This window comes from Equus caballus, chromosome 30 (assembly GCF_041296265.1).
Source record: "Equus caballus isolate H_3958 breed thoroughbred chromosome 30, TB-T2T, whole genome shotgun sequence".
Classification (NCBI taxonomy): domain Eukaryota; kingdom Metazoa; phylum Chordata; class Mammalia; order Perissodactyla; family Equidae; genus Equus; species Equus caballus.
The window spans coordinates 16,276,296-16,293,400 of record NC_091713.1 but is presented as its reverse complement, the minus strand read 5'-3'; the positions used below and the strand labels follow the sequence as shown (position 1 = coordinate 16,293,400).

Sequence of the window (17,105 nt, the reverse complement as noted above, 5' to 3'; positions counted from 1 at the left end):
ATTCCTTATAAAAGTTCTCACTGCTATTATTATATGCTTAATGCTGGTAAGACCCTATCTACGCTTCCTCCATCTACTGCTCCTGATCGGTTAAGGCCCAAGAAATCAAGTAATCAGATAATCCAGTCACCTTTCCAACAAATCCAGAGCAGGGAATTAGTAAAAGCTTAGTTGTCATCCCAAACGTGAATTACAAAAGCCTAACTATTCTAGCAATCATTATACCTACAATTTTTCTATCAGAGATGAATTTAACAATATTTTCTGAAACTATTCGCACTTTCAATTCCTCCCTCTAGCCCCATTCCAAATTCCTTTGACAGGAAATGAATTCCTTAAACACACAATCTGCTACTTAAGTGGTGTTTCACATTCTCGTTTGTCCTAATTTTACTTTAGATTCCAAAAGCTAGCTAACTAGCTGTAAGGCCAGAGGATCTAAGGAATATTCACAATTCAAACACTGGTATTCATAGTTTTGTACAATCGGTTCTAAATCTTCATCTAAATTCAGGCTTCATGAAAGGTGAAAAGGCTGGGCAGGCAAACCTATAACCAGTTTTTCCTAGAGAGACTGTTCCAACTATAGTTTTAAAGCACTACTTTATTTTGCTGAGTATACCAAGTCCTTTGTAATACTGGGTAACTTTGAGAATTTAACAGACCCTTACCTGATGGTCCTGAATCTTCCTGCCCACCACTCTGAATGTGTTGTTGCCTGTATGGTGATATATATGAACTCTGCTGAACCCAGTTGAGCCACCAGCTGGCACCCACTTCTTATTGGCATCATCATAAACCATCACAGCAGCTCTTGCCTGACAGATACTCTGTTCACTGTAAAAAAAAAAAAAAAAAAAAAAAAAGGTAAACAAGATATTTAAAATACGCTAAGTTTCCCACAAAGCCAGATAAGCCCAAGTTTGCCAAACTAACAGTCAGTCAACAATTAGTGCTTTACTGGGTGCTGGAAACAACAGTGAACAAGAGAGAGGCTTCCCGCCCTTATGGGTACAGTCTAATGGGGAAGACAGACCAGAAAATCAAGTGTAATAAGGGAGCAGCAGAGCTCAGGAGCCACAAAGAGCACTTAGACAAGCAACATGAGGTGTTTTCTTCTAAATCTGAGAATCTAATACGTTCAATAAACTGAGCACAACTGCAAGTGTAAATTAATCTTACAGTTATAAATCAAGTATAATCTAATTGCATATACAATTATAACATTGGTGACCTGGTAGTGATGACCTCTCTTTACTTGCAAAATTATTTTTATCATCAGGCTTGCTTCAAGGCCTATATAACAAATTCTCCTAAGCTCTATCTGCTCCTTGAGATACGGAGTGGCCAGTGACAATCAATGGATGGCACTGTAACTAAGTCCTTGATTCCATCTGGGCAAGGTAACATCCCATGCTGCACATTTCTTCATTTAAAAATGAAAAAGTGGGGCTGGCCCAGTGGTGTAATGGTTAAATTCACGCGCTCCGCTTTGGTGGCCCGGGATTCACTGGTTTGGATCCCGCATGCAGACCTACGCACTGCTCATCAAGCCATGCTGTGGCAGCATCCCACACAGAAAATAGAGGAAGACTGGCACAGATGTTAGCTCAGGGCTAATCTTCCTCAGCAAAAAGAGGAAGACTGGAGGCAGACACTAGCTCAGGGCTAATCTTCCTCAAAAAAAAAAAAAAAGAAAGAAAAGAAAAAGTAAAATGAGATGATTTCTAAGGATCTTTCTAGATTTTAAGTTCTAACCTTCACAAATATTAAAGAAGAAAAGATCAATTCCATGACAGAATCTTTAAATCTCAGCTTCATCTCAATTATTTGTTAACAAGTGAGACTGAGATACACAAATAAATAGAATGTAGAGATGATCTTAATTTCATATTAAGCAATATTTTCAGTTTTCAAATATTCCATACTACTACCAGGGAAAAAAAGACTGATTTGAATTTTACTTTATTTCATACCATATTTTATTTTTAAAAAATCAAATACCAAAATTGAGCAACAGAAGAAAACATACATTAACTCTATGCTATTAACAATTAAAAGAACTCAGTCTCCATACAGAAGACTTCTCTGACGCCTGAGCGTAGTGAACAAAGATGCTGCTAAGCAGCTCATCCAACCCCATCTTTAACAAAAGCGTTGCTCATTCCACCAACGTGAGCCCCAACGACCTTACACAGTAAATCATGTGGGTTCTTCCTCAATATTCTCAGAAACAAGAAGTCACTTCCACGCCCTCCCCTCTTACTCACCCTCTGCCCCATCTCTCAACAGTACACCTAAGTGTTTTACTCGACTTGTCAGGTGACTTGATGACAGAAGATGGTGGGAGACCTAAAGAGGTCACAAGAGGAAGCCTTGAAATCCCTTCAGATTAGTGGGGTTCTAACTGTACATAATTTCCCATTACAGAAATTACACAAAAACTAACTTGTAACAATATTTGCGCAGCGCAAACCCTGAAATAAACCCAGTGGTACCGACTAAATCTTTAGGCTGCAGCGAAATTTTTTGGTAAAATAGTTCTGGGGGAAAGGGAATAAAAACAAGCCCATGACTAAAGCTTGAATTATTTTTAAAAGCTTCATTAAAGAGCATTTGTCAGCACAGCAGTTGAAATCTCTTCATCACTCACAACAGAAATTCTTGTTAAGTGACAACATTTACATAACCCGATAGAAAGATTACACGAAACAAGCCGAGGCAAAGTGCCTCTTACAGCATACAATCCACAAAACAAATTTACTACTACTTGTAAATAACAATTCAATAAACAAATCGGTATATTAATATAGAACAGTCTTTTCCAGTTTTCAAAAGTTAGCGTTTTGGGACATACACTGTTTCCCAAGGTTCAAGAAATAATGTCTCTTCAGGAAGTCCCAGTGGGATCAGACAAGCTAAAGCAATAGTTGAACCCCTATTTTATAAATTAGGTCTTTCTGTGCCTCAGAAAAAAAAGTTAAAAAAAATAGAGAGAGAGAAAGTCTAAAACCCGGAGAATTAGACATAATGTCCCAACTTTTCCCTCCATCCTTTTTTTCTCCATTGCTGTAGGGTGGGTTGCTGGAGCCATTCCAAATAGTGAAGCACAGAGTTAATTAAGCTTTGACTAGTGTTTAATCAATCAAGCTATATACAAACCACCTGGTCAGCAATCAAACGTCTGCCCACTTCGATTTCCCTGGGAAGGCTATAGCCATGGAAACAAAGACACCCCCAAATAAACATATCTAAGTAGCCAAGAAAGGCCAAAACTGCAAAAATTAGGTGATTAGTTGATTCGTTTTCTAATGAAATGAAATCTTCAAAATGACATGTTAAGGATACACATCCAACTCTGAAATAAGCCGAGAAGCCAAGATCAAGGAAAGAAATAATAAGATGTGGCTAAGAGCTGAGGTGTTACTGGAGAAGCGGGAACCGCCACGTGGGTATGTGGCAAGCTGTGAAGGCACAGGTTAAGCCAAAATAACTCCGTGGTCCTGGGAGACCTCAGGCACTCAGAGTAAGCCACATCAAGGCCCAGCCAGGAAGGGATGGCACTGCCCACTGGGGTTCTCAGTGACAAATGCAAATCAAATCTTCACGTTCCTGCCCACAGCATCTGAGGACCTCTCCTCCCTGGAGGCAGACGTCTTGTGGTACAGGAAAAAATATTTAGGCTTCGCCTCAGTTCCTGGCACAGAGCTCCTAAAATACTTGGAATCCCCTTGGTGTCAAGTAATTAGTAAATTACTAAGCTATTGGGAAAAGAGGCACTAAATCAGTTCTAAACGAAAATTTCATTTTATCACCAAATGCAACTGGTATTTGTAGTTGATTATACTTCATCTTCCCGATGTTCATTTTGGTATTTTAAAATGAAATATGGCATTAGAAGGCTAGAAAAGCTGGTTAAAAGGTCTAAAAATCATGACACTACATTACAATTTTTGTGGCTTTATCAGGTAGTTCATGTCTGAACACAGTCAAATTTCCTAAACAGGTATACACGATGGCAGAGAACGCTTGCCAAATTCTACTCTCACGGGTACCAGTGAACGAAGTGTTTCCTGGTGTTGAAGCTGACGGAGGATTGCTCGGCTATTCTTGAATATGCTATTTACTGAGGTTGCAATAAAGCCAGGTCTTTGAAAATAGCAACTGCCTTACAAAGACACCACTTGTCAAGGTACAAATATGACAGTGCCTAGTACATAGTAGGCACTCTTCAAATGCTTGTTCAGTGCATAATTTCACCTAACAAAATCCTACTCATCAAGACCTGGATCAAATACCACTCCTTCTGTTAAACCTTTCTGGATGCCCCAAAGCCAGAATTAACTGCTCCCTCCTCTAAGTTCCCATACTCCTCCTCAACTTTCAACAAGGAGGACTCTCGGAGCACATAATATTTGAGCCATGGGAGGGTGTTGGGAACTTACTCCAAGGGCACTGGGAAGCCACTCGATGGCTTTAAGCAGAACATGACTTCCATTTTTAAAATATGACTCTAGCGACTGTGGAGAAGGGATTCAAGACGGAGGCATGGAAATCAAGAAAGGAAGCATGAAGATCAGTGTGAGATGGACTTATGGTGAGACTCGGACTAGACTAGAAACAAAGAGGGAAGCCTGTGGGATAAATACTGGAAGGACGGCAGACAGGCTTTGCTAACAGAAGATGAAAGAGGAGGGGAGGAGAGGGGACAAGCAAAGGCAGGAAAAGAATTATGGATGACATCTGGCATCTTACTGATACTCCCAAAGTAGTACATGACATGTTGTAACATACATCACTACTCAAAGTCATGGTTCCAGTTCATTTATTCTTACATCCACACAAACATGTCTCACCATCTTTGAAAAAGGAGAATGTCATTCATCTTCAAATCCCCAATATGCAACACAGAGCCTGGTCTGTGGTAAGTTATTAAGGTCTGCACAATAACCTCTACTCTACTACCAACCACTTAGAAAGTTTGCCCTGAGAAAGAGAATTAGCACCTCGTCTGTTTTGATACTGAGTCACTCGATGACCTAAGATGTCAGTTACTCAGAAGATAAAATATTAAGGAAGAAATTACACAAAAAAGTTGGGAGTTTTAAACACAGGATTTCCAACTTATTCTCTGATGTCAAATTTTTTGCTCAAGGCTGCAATTTTATAACACTTGAAGCATTAAAAAGGCTCAGAGTAAAGACAATGTTGGATTTCAATTCAGTTCCACAAATATTGTTCCACAGCTCCTAGGGGACAGTAAAATTGAGGTAGGTCATCTCCAATTATAAAAGACTATGCACCCAAACCAGAATAATAAACGTGCATTTTTCTCAAAAAGGAAAGTAAACAATAAACAGCACGTCCTATATTGTGATAAGCACTAGCAGAGTCACGAACAGAGTGCTTTTTCTCTCAGTTTACCACTCTGGACTCTACTCATCCTGCAGACTCCAGAACCCTCCCAGCCCATCACTTGCCCGTGCGCTCAGACACCAAGGCCCATCAATTCTGCTCCTAAAGACATCTAAACTCATTAGGTCCCTCTGTTCACAATGCTCAAAAGCTTTAATTTGGGCACTCCCTAGTTTCTCAACCGGATTATTTCGACAATCTCCTAACTGGTATTTCTGACTGCAATCTTACTCCCTCCTCTCATTGCTTCCAGAGGGACACTTTACGAAATCACCTCTGATCAGATCACTCTTCTGTTCTGGTTAAGACACCCCAAAGGCTCACGTCAGGATAAACTCTGGCTTCATAGCATAGCATACAAGGTCCCCAGTGAACTCACCTCTGTCTTCCTTGACGTTCTTTGTTTGTTTCTTTCAAATGGTGTGGCAGACACCATTCCACCATCCTATTGCTGGGGGCACATAAGTGTTCAAAATAGTCCAAAACCCCAACACTAGAGCCATAACAACTATGCTATACCTGCCCATATTCCTACACCTCTGCACAAGCCTTTCTCTCTGCCTGACCCATCGGAACACGTCCTCTTTCCAAACACCTTCTAATACTGACCGTCCTTCAAAATTTAGACACAAGTGTCACATCTTCTTGAAAGCTTTTCCTCTCCCGTCCAAAACAGGAACTCATTCCCTGTCCTCTTGCAACACTCTATGCATATCATCTCTGGTTGCCGTTGTGTCTTTTCATCTCTCCTAATTAAGATCTGTTAAAGCAGCAACTTGAAACGTAGTAAGAGATATTAACTGTAAAAAGTAAAAATCTGTAAGCTTTGAGTAAGAGCCCCAAAATATGCCAGCAAAAGTTCCCTTTTCTGACTTCCAATGCCCAAATGGACAATGCGTCAAATTCTCTCCCTTCTGTCTACAAAACACACCATTAGCGCTTATAAAACTCAGAGCTAGTAAGCTCTAACCGCCCTGCACGGTCCACTCCCAGCAGCTGTCTACTTACCAACAGGCAGCTGTGTCTGCCACCAAATGTATTCATCCCAACTGTACTCGTAACTATGCAATTTAAATACCATATAAACGGGTACAATGCAAAATTACAGAAATTCTGTGAAATTAGGTCGACAGTTTTGGAAAATTTCTATCAAGGTGTAAGACATATGTAAAAGATGGGGCATCAATCAAGTCTGGGAGAATTCTGTGCTCAGAACGCTTTGCTTAGCTCCAGGTTCTCTCTCCACTTTAAAGAAGCCAAAGCTGAAACTTTAGAGTAAAACATGGGCACGCCTTAGGAAAGAAAAATAATGTAGAACTCTCATCACCAGACCAACACTAAAAGCTTTACTGAAAAAGGCTACAGAATTAACAAGTACGTTATAAAGTAGACTAAAGTGTTTAAAGGTATATGTTGTTTTTAAGGATACTAAACGTGAACTAGTTCAGTTAACCAACCACTATGACCAACACAGATCACATTAGAGATGAGAGCTTCTACGACGGGTACATTCATGAAATACTAAATAGCTTTCTCCTTTTGTATTCCATCCAAAAAGAAAAAAAAACTTGCTAAGATTCAGGATGGGTTAAAGCTGCTTTTAGTAACAATTAGGTGCTTGCTGTCCCGGCTCACTGACTGAGGGATACAGGGAAAACACCGTGAATGCCCCTGATAAACGGCAGGCACAAATAATGGCAGCAAACAAACTCATTTCTTGCAAGGCAGGAAAACCGGCTGGGAGGTCGCAGCTCCAAATATGCAGAAAGGCAAAACTCCGTCAAGACCACACACTTGTTATCATTCATCCTTCTAAGAAATTCCACGATTAAAAAAAGAGCAAAACTATCATAATCTCCCTGCTAAACTCTTTATCCCACAATATCCATATTCATGTACAAAGTATAAATGCAATCTAGTATGACAACTGATCCACAGTTACCAGAGAAAATGATCAGCATATCTAACGCAGGATAGCATGTTTTAGAAAACATTTCAGCAAACCTGTTGGGTTACCCTTTAGGAGGAAAAAAATCTCTTAAAATAGAGAAAAATCATTAGGTTAAGTAAAATGTAGAAAAAGTGCCTTAAAGGAGGCACCTGCTACTAGCAGTCATGCGTGTTTCAGAATAATGAGAGTATTCATTTTAAGATCTTTACGGTACCATTTGACTTGAATTATGAACACCCCTTACTTGAATAAGTAGAGAATGCACAAAATTCTATAAATGTGACGGCCAAGAAAAAGAACCTGTCTCTGTCAACAATATACCTGGAGAGAGAGGAACAATATAGAAAATAAAAACGCACAAATCCAATATTCTTAGAACCACAATAGAGAGAAGAAAACTAGACTGGAGTTCATAAAAGTTTGTGGAGAGAAAATAAGTGAAATCATATTGAGCAGGGAGTAAAAAAAGACAGAAGAAACTAGTAAGACTGGAAAGACCCCGGAGGGGAGCCTGCTCCCGCGCAGCCCTGCTGGAGCAGACCCGGCCTGCCGCTGAGGAGCACGGGCAAACGCAAGCCCTCCTCCTTTGCTGGGAGAAAGAAGACGGTAACAAAAGTAAAGCAAATGTTATTTTTTTAAAAATTGAAACCAACTGTTTCGGGAGACTGCACTCTACAACTATCCATAGGTAAATATTTTCACAGCCTACGTTTCAAAGTGTCGCTTAACTGCAAACACAAAAATCATAACAAAATCAATGAGAGAAAATGTATTAATGGATTACTGTCTACAGTATCTAGTACAGACTGACATCTCCCCAGTCACAGTCATAAAGAATCCAAATCTCCTCACGTTACGAAAGACCTGAAACCCAGAGACAATTAAGTGACGTAGGTAATTAATGACTGAGCCAGTGATGGGATAATAATCATATGAATTATAAAAATAAATACTAATAGGAATATAGTACTTGATAAGTGCCACACACTGTTCTGTGTGCTTTGCCTTTATTAATTCATTATTCAATAACTTGATTTGGTAGATACCTGTTAATATTCCCATTTTACAGGTAGGAAGTTGAGAATAAGAAGTGAATTAATCTGACCAAGGACATACTACAGGAAGTGGCAGATTCAGAGCAGCCAGTCCACTTCAGAGTCCGGACTCGTGACCACTCTACTTGAATGAGAGTTAGAGTCCGTCTGTCGACTCTATTAGTTCCACAAAATTATCTCCTCCTAAGTTTTATATTATTTCCACATTATACTTTATGCTATATTTAAAGCTAAGGGAAGGGAATCTGTGTATTTGCTGAAATTGACATTCTTGCAGAAATAAGCATGGGTTCTTCTGAAGATTTCACTTGGGAAAATATCATGTTATACTATAACAAAAACATGTCTAGACTATCACAGCTTTTTTTTAAAGATAGTGCAAAACATATGCACAACATTAATACTTCGGGGGAAGTTTCCTTCAAGTAGAATCGCAACCTTCTTCAAAGAATTACATGAAAGCAAAATCTCTGGGAAGCATTTTAGGCACCAAACTACACACACACACACACACACACACACACACACACACAAATGAAGAGTATATAAATATAACACGATTTTTAAAACAAGTCACATGGTAGAACAGCACCCCACATTTCATTATTTTAAACTACTCTGATTTTGTTACTACACAACGTATCAGTTTAGCATTACAGGGAGTACATGAACTTTAAAATAAATTAGCCAATTTGAGGAATACAACTCCCATTTTTCAAAAAGAATAAGTAAAAAGAAACAATATAAGAAACTTTATTTTCATCCAAGTCAGTGTAGGAAAGTATCAGCTAGAAAATTAAGATAAAATTTCAACCTAAGCTACAGAAAAAAAGATCCTTCCACATAAACGAAAACGAAGAGGGTTGAATATGAGTATGGATCGAACTAAGGGATGACACTGTAATTATTTACTAAAGTCTCCCCAACTAGATTGGGAGGGCAGGGACCATGTATTACTAAAATATTTACCTTAGCTGGGTGTTCAGCTCACTAAATTTCTCCTGAATCAAATACTTTGTGTAGAGTGAAGTGATGAATAAAAATATATATATACAGTATAAGAAAGCTCCATTTTGTGGCCAAGTTCTAGATGGTTAAAGTTGCCAGAAATCTCACCTTTAGATAAGTGGCTATTTTAGTGTCTCTAATTTTCTAAAATTGGGCACACCTATATTACAATCTGAATCTAAAATTATTGTAGAAAATGTGAAAGGGCGGCAGACCCAGTGAAATCTGGTGTGGCAGCTTGTTTATCTTTTTAAACACCATAACGTCCCAGCATCTTAAACTACAACACTGCATCAGAGTTAACTCTTCCTTAAAGCAGTCACTGAAACAAGATTCTTCATAAAAACTTTGGTCTTCCACAAAAAGGCTAAAAAACAATACAACTTGGTAAAGTTTAACGAAACAATTAACTACTTAGGTATCTACCATTTGCCTTTTTAAAACAGTAGAAACCTCTCTCGTCTGATATAGATCTCTTTTTCAAGACAATTAAACTTAAAGCCAACTCCTTCCTATGTGCACCTGTACCAGGAAGCCTCTACAATAACGCCCAGAGTGGGGACTCAGACATCTGCACACTAATGTCCACAGCAGCATTTCTCAGAACAGCCCAGAGGTCAAAACCACCTGAATGTCCATGGACCAATGAATGGATAAATAAAATGGGGTCTATACATACAGCGGAATATTATTCAGTCTTAAAAAGGAAAGAATCCTGACATGTGCTATGACATAAAAGAACCTTCAAGATATTATGCCAAGGGAAATAGCCAGACACAAAAATACAAATATTGTATGATTCCACTTATACGAGGAACCTAGAGTAGTAGATTCATAGAGACAGAGAAGAAGGGTGGGTGCCAGGGCTGTGGGAAGGGAAGGGTGGGGAGCAACTGTTTATGGGGACAGTTTCCGTTTGGGAAGATGAAAAAGTTCTCGAGGAGGATGGCGGTGATGGCTACACAACAATGTGAATGTGCTTACGGCCAACGAACTGTACTAAAAATGGTTAAAATAGTAAATTCTGTGTATTTTTTATATTTTACCATAATAAAAAATATATATAATAGCTTCAAATAGTAAGAAAATCTAAGAAAGTATTTTTGTCCTCCAAAGAATAAAACTATATTTATTAAATCTCACTCGCATTTGAAGGTTGTATCTTAACACAAGTTTTTAAAAATTAATATTAATAAAGAAAACATAGACAATGACATTTTCTAGAATTGATTCAACTTGTTATAACATGAATATAGAAAGTTTTGCTACATCCTTTTATTTCAGATGTTTTGCTACTCTTACTTCTTCCTATAAGACATCTCTTTGGGTTGTTACTGATAACCCATAGCTTCCTAGCTGTAAACTTTGTTTTAAAATTTCTCACTGCTCTATGTTCCTGGCTCCTACTTTAAGTATACACCATAAGAAATAACTTAAATCGACTTCTTCCTTCCTCCCAATAACAACAAAAAAGATGGCTCCCAATGATCTCTATCTCCTGGTATCCATGCCTTTGTGTAATCTCCTCCCCTGTGTGTGAGCTGGACCTAGCAACTTGCTTCTCTTCTACAGCAAAAGTTATGGAATGTCACTTTAAGGCAAATTTACAAAAAGACTGTGGCTTCCATCTTGTGGGAAAGGCCCACATGACAAGACTGACTGTAGGGTAACAGAGACCTTCAGTCCAACTGCCCGAAAGCAACTGAATCCAACCAATAACTAGGTGAATGAGCCTAGAATCAGATCCTCCCGTCTAGTGACTTCAGTTGAGAGTGCAGCCCTGGCCAACATCTTAACTGCACTTAAGAAACCCTGAGCCAGAGGACCCAGCTAAGCCATCCTCAGATTCCTGATCACAGAAACTGTGCGATGATAAACCTGTGTGTGTTGTCTTAAGCCACTAAGTTTTGCTGTAATTTTATTGTGCGGTCATAAATAACTAATACATCCCCCCCACACACACATACTCTTGACTGTCCCCAAGACCTTAAACTTCTTTTTTCCCCCCATTATATTAGTTTCAGGTGCACAATATAAGGATTTGATGTTTGTATATATTGTGAAATGATCACCACAGTAAGGCTAGTAAACATTCACCACCTCACAGTTATAAATTTTTTTTCTTGTGACGAGAAGCTTTTTTTTTGAGGTCACATTGGTTTACAGAAAACTTTCAAGATCTACTCTCTTAGCAACTTTCGAATATGAAATACAGTATTTTAAGTAAACTTCTTAAAAGCCAAGATAATCTCAGATTTCACATGCCCCACAGCACTTAGCAAACAACAGACACATAGGGCTCAGATTCTTGATCTAGCCATCCATCTTTTTTTCCACTGGGTTTGCAGTTTTCAAAGATTAATTTGCAATGCACTAGCTAACCCAAACTCTCATTAATAGCATGACAGCTCACAAAAAGTATACACATTTAGAATTAGTCACAAAGGAAAAAACATGGGGAAACATTTCACCTGGCATAATCCTCCCAACAAGAAATTTTTCTCAGAGCAACTGATTAGAGATTATTTCACCTGTTTCCTGAAGTTTTTTGCCTCATGATAGTTTTATCAGGTTATACAGCAAAGCAGCCCAAAGTACTTCCAAGCATTGCTGAGTTAAACATACCGAGTGTGGCTGATTTTAGCTATAAAGACAGCAGACAGGGCCAGGTTAGGACAGACGTGGAAGGAAAAACAGGCACAGTGGGGAGTGGGGTTTCTTTTCTTTTCCTTTATATTCGCACTTTGCGAGATTATTAACTTCCTGAGATCATAATTCAGTGACCATGTGCGGGCAATAAGGCAAAAGACAAGCACCATATGAGATCAAGAAAGAAAACTGAAGCAGATTACTGCAGGATCTTAACTTGTTTTTCTCAGAAATCTACGCAGGCAGGGTTCTGCTTCTGGTCAAGTAAGGGCCACATGAGCTCCTTCCCGAATGACCCTCCCATAGATAAAACTGTAAACTCTGGATAAAATTAACAGAACAACTATGCGAGAGTACTGAAGAACGATGGGAAGGAAGTCAACTTTTGTAGGAAACAAATGATGTGGGGAGAATTATCTGATTTTTACAGCTTTTAGACTGAGGACAGGTCCCAGTCTGTGCTACATGGGAGAGCTAAAACTTCAACAGAAAACCTCTTTAAGCTAGTCTTTCTACTTAAAGAACCAAAGAAGAGGGGTCAGCCCATGGCCGAGAGGCTAAGTTTGCACACTCTGCTTTGGCAGCCCAGGGTTTTGCCAGTTCGGATCCTGGGCGCGGACACGGCACCACTCATCAGGACACGCTGAGGCGGTGTCCCACATGCCACAACTAGAAGGACCCACAACTAAAACATACAACTATGTACTAGGGGGATTTGGGGAGAAGAAGGAAAAAACAAATAAATAAACTTAAAAAAACAGAACCAAAGAAGAGAGTTCTGGGCAATCCATAGATGCTGGAAAACTGGAGGACAATTCTAAGGGAGAATGGGAGGGGGGAGGGAACACAGGTTAAACTCTGTGTACAAACTCTGCCTAAACATCTGATGACCCCTGAACGATGCACATGCGGAGTGCTTTCTAAGCAACTTAGCTAAGGCCAAAAGAACTGAATTAAAACCTGACCCGCTGCCCAAAAGATAGAATTTTCAGTTTAAGTCCAACCAAGTTATTTGCCTATTATAACAAAAATATCCAGCCTCTTCAGAGCACCATAACAGAACCAGAGCACAATACACCATTTACAAGGTCCAGAATACAATGAAAATCACTCAACACTCCCAAGAGAAAAGACAGTTAATGGAACCCACCCACAGGATGACGATGATGCCATGCCAGGCTTGAAAGCGGCTACAGTAACCACGTTCATTAATATAAAGTAAAATATATTTACAGTGAAAAGACAGGAAATGTCGCCAGAATAGCTTTTTGAAATACCAAATGAAAATTTTACCACCGATATTTACTTTTCCTTATTATTAAAATTAAAAATCCCCCGGATGGGCTTAACAGCAGAATGGAGATAGCAGGGGAAACAATTGGTAAACTTTACGATTTATCAATAGAAATTATCCAGTCTAAAGATGAGAGAGAATAAAATGTGGGAAAAATGAACTGTGGCTCAGGGATCTGCAGATCGATACCAACAAATCTAACATACGTGGAAGAGTCTGAGACCAAAAAAAAGAAGTGAAGCATAAAGGAAAATATTCTTTAAAAAAAGAAGGCAAATAAAGACATTTTCAGATAAAAGAAAATTCTTCAAGATGAAAGGAAATGGTACTAGATGGAAACTCACACTCAGTATGGAAGGAAAGCATTGAAAATGGTAAATATAAATTAGATTGTGACTGTTGAAAGCAGAAATTGTAATATCATCTTATGGCCTTTCAAACTGTGCCGACAGAATACACACGACAACTACAGCAAAGCAGGCTGGGGGAAGACAGCTAGACAGCCGCAAGGTTTCCACACTTTATGTGAAGGCTACAACATTAACTCTAAGTAAATGGTGAAAAGTTACGGACATACACTCTAAGAACTAGAGCAATCCCTGAAGGAAAAGAAATGCAAAGAGGTACAGCTAAAAAGCCAGCATCATATGGAATTCTAAAGGGATTCCATTTACCCAAAAGAGGGCAGGAAAGGAGTAAAAACAGAGGCGACACTCAGAAAACAAATATTAAAATGGCAGACAGGAGCCCAACCATATCGATAATTATATTAAATGTTAATGACTAAATACTGATTAAAAAAATGGATTCTTTATTAAGGATCCTATTATACGCTCTCTTTAAGAGAGGCACTTTAAATATGTAAGGCTACAGATAGGTTGAAAGTAAATGAGTAGAAAATTGTACGTCAAGAAAACAATAAGCATAAGAAAGCTGGAATTTATATAGTAATATCAGAAAAAGTAGACTTTAAAACAAAAAGCAGAGATAAAGGACTTGTAAAAATTATAAAAGGGTAGATTCATTAGAAAGAACAATCATAAATGTGCATGCACCTAATTACAGTTTCAGAATACATGAAGCAAAAATTGACAGAATTATCATTTCTGCAACATATAAGCCTATCAAGTCAACACCTTAAACTTCTACGATCTTATATGTCAATTATTTCTCAATAGAGCGGGAAAAAAAACTGACAAAATTTAAGGAAGAATGACATTTCCACAGTATTAGTTGCCAATTTTAACACTCCCTCTCAGTAAGTGATAAAACTAGACAATTAATAGAAGGACACACAAAAAAATAGTACACACAGATCTGAAAACTCAACCACTTTGATTTAATTGATATTTTAAAAACATTATACCCAACAATGCAGCATACACATTCTTTGCAAGTACACATAGTATGATCACCAAGACAGATGATATGCTGGCCCATAAAAAATTCTCATAAATTCAAAATAACTGAAAGCATACACACTATGTTCTCTGATCACAATGGAATTAAACTTGAAATTAACCACATAGGACAACCAAAAAAATAAATGTGGAACGTTTAAAACATACTTCTAAGTAATGCATGAGTCAAAGAAGAAACCACAAGGAAATTAGGAAATATTTCAAATTAAACCATTATGAAAATATGATCAAGAAAAATCATGAGATGCAGCTAAAGCAATGTTAACTGGGAAACTGATAGTTGTAAATGCTTGTTTTAAAAAGAAAGCTCCAAACCAATTGTCTAAGCTTCCCTCTCTTAGGAGGTGAGAAAAGAGCAAAGGAAGCCCAAAGGAAGTAGAAGAAAATAATAAAGAACAGGAATCAGTGAAATAAAAAACAGTAAGAAAAATTAAAATTCCTGGCTAAACTGCTCAAGAAAAGGAGAGAACACAAATTATCTAACGGAATGAAAGAGCCCTTATCACTACAGATCCTATAAAAATATTAAAAGACTAGTAAGGGAATATGATAAACAACTTTATGCCACTAAATTTAACAAATTTGATGAAATGAAAAAATTCCTTGCAAAAATAAATGGATACAAGATAAAACAAAATCTAAACAATTTTATCTATTAAAGAAATTATAGAGCTTCCCACAAATAAAACTCCAGGCACATAATTGCACTACTGAATTGTATCAAACATTTAAGGAAAACACAGCATCGATTTTATACAAACTCAGAAAATGGAGAAGGAAACATTTCTAACTTGTTTTATGAGACCAGCATGGCTCTAATGCCAACACCCGACAAAGATATTGCAAATAAAGAAAACTACATTATCCTTCAATAACCCAGATGTGAAAAATTATTAAAATACTGTCACATCAAAATTAGCAACATATTTAAATAATAATGTATCATGACGAAGTAGACTTTATCCCAGGAATGCAAGGCTAGTATAACATTTGAAAACCAAAGTAAGTCACCATACTAACAGAATAAAATAGGAAAACTGTGCATTGCAAAAGACGCAGAAAAGGCACTGGATAAAATGTAGTATCTGTCATGACAAGAACTCTCGGCAAACCAGGAACAGAAGGGAATTTCCTTAATGTGATAAAGAATATCTACAGAAACAGCTATAGCTAACATCACACTTAATTGTGAAACAGTGAACTCCGTCCCCTTAAAATCAGGTACAAGGCAAGGAGGCCCATCACCACTTCTAGTCAACATGGTAGTAGCAGTCCTAGCCTTCGCACTAAGGAAAAAAAAAAAGAAAAGAAAGAAACAAAAGACATATCAGAAAAAGTAATGGCCTCTAATTACAGATGACAAATTATTTATATAGAAAATCCTAATGAATCTACGAAGCAGCTACTACAACTAATAAGTAAATTTAGCAAGGTCGCAAGATTCAAGTTTAATAAAAATTAATTGCATTTTTTATATAGTAGCAGCAACCAATTAAAAAGCAAAATTTTTTTAATTCCGTTTAAAACAGTACCCAAAAAGTTAAATACGTAGGAATAAACTTAATACCAGATGTGCAAAATCTCTATGCTGAAAATTAGAAAACACTGGTAAGAGAAATCAAAGAAAACCTAAATAAAAATATATACCATGTTCACATATTGGAAGGCTCAATATCATTAAAATGTCAAGTCTCCCTCAAATTAATCTATGGATTAAATGCAATTCCAAAGAAAATCCCAAGAGGTGTTTTTCTAGAAATTGACATACTGAGTCTAAAATTCATACGGAAATGCAAAGAACACAGAATATCCACAACAACTTTGAAAAAGAAGAATAATGTTGGAAGGCTAACACTATACAATTTCAAGACATTATAAAGCTACAATTAATTGGGAGAGTATGGTACTGGCTTCAAGACAGACAGATATATCAATGAAACAAAATAAAGTCCAGAAAAAGACTGACACATATATGGACAACTGATTTTTTGCGAAGGTAGAAAGGCATATTAGTGGAGAAAAGATAGCCTTTTCAATAAATGGTACTGGTAAAACTGAACAAGCATATAGCAAAATGTGAATCTCAACCCCTACCTCACACCATACAAAAAAATTAAGATATACTTAAACATAAAAGCTAGACTCATAAAACTTTTAGAAGGAAACGCAGGAGAATATCTTCATGAGCTGAAGGTAGGCAAAGGTTTCAGCAATAATCATAGAAGCAAAACGTAGGCAAGTTAAAATGTTCTCTCATTAAAAAATACCTTTAAGAAAATGCATACGTATGGTACATGAGTCACATCTCAGTA

General features: G+C 37.7%; 1 protein-coding gene across 19 annotated transcripts in view; it reads right to left on the bottom strand.

Moving 5' to 3' along the window:
- Positions 1–17,105, bottom strand: part of ENAH (ENAH actin regulator) — a 140,117-nt gene that overhangs the window by 73,430 nt on the left and 49,582 nt on the right. For all 19 annotated transcript variants that reach the window (XM_070256004.1, XM_070256001.1, XM_070255991.1 and 16 more), the window contains exon 2: positions 672–837. In XM_070256004.1, coding sequence (XP_070112105.1) covers positions 672–837 — 166 coding nt within the window. The remainder of the gene's footprint in view (positions 1–671; positions 838–17,105) is intronic.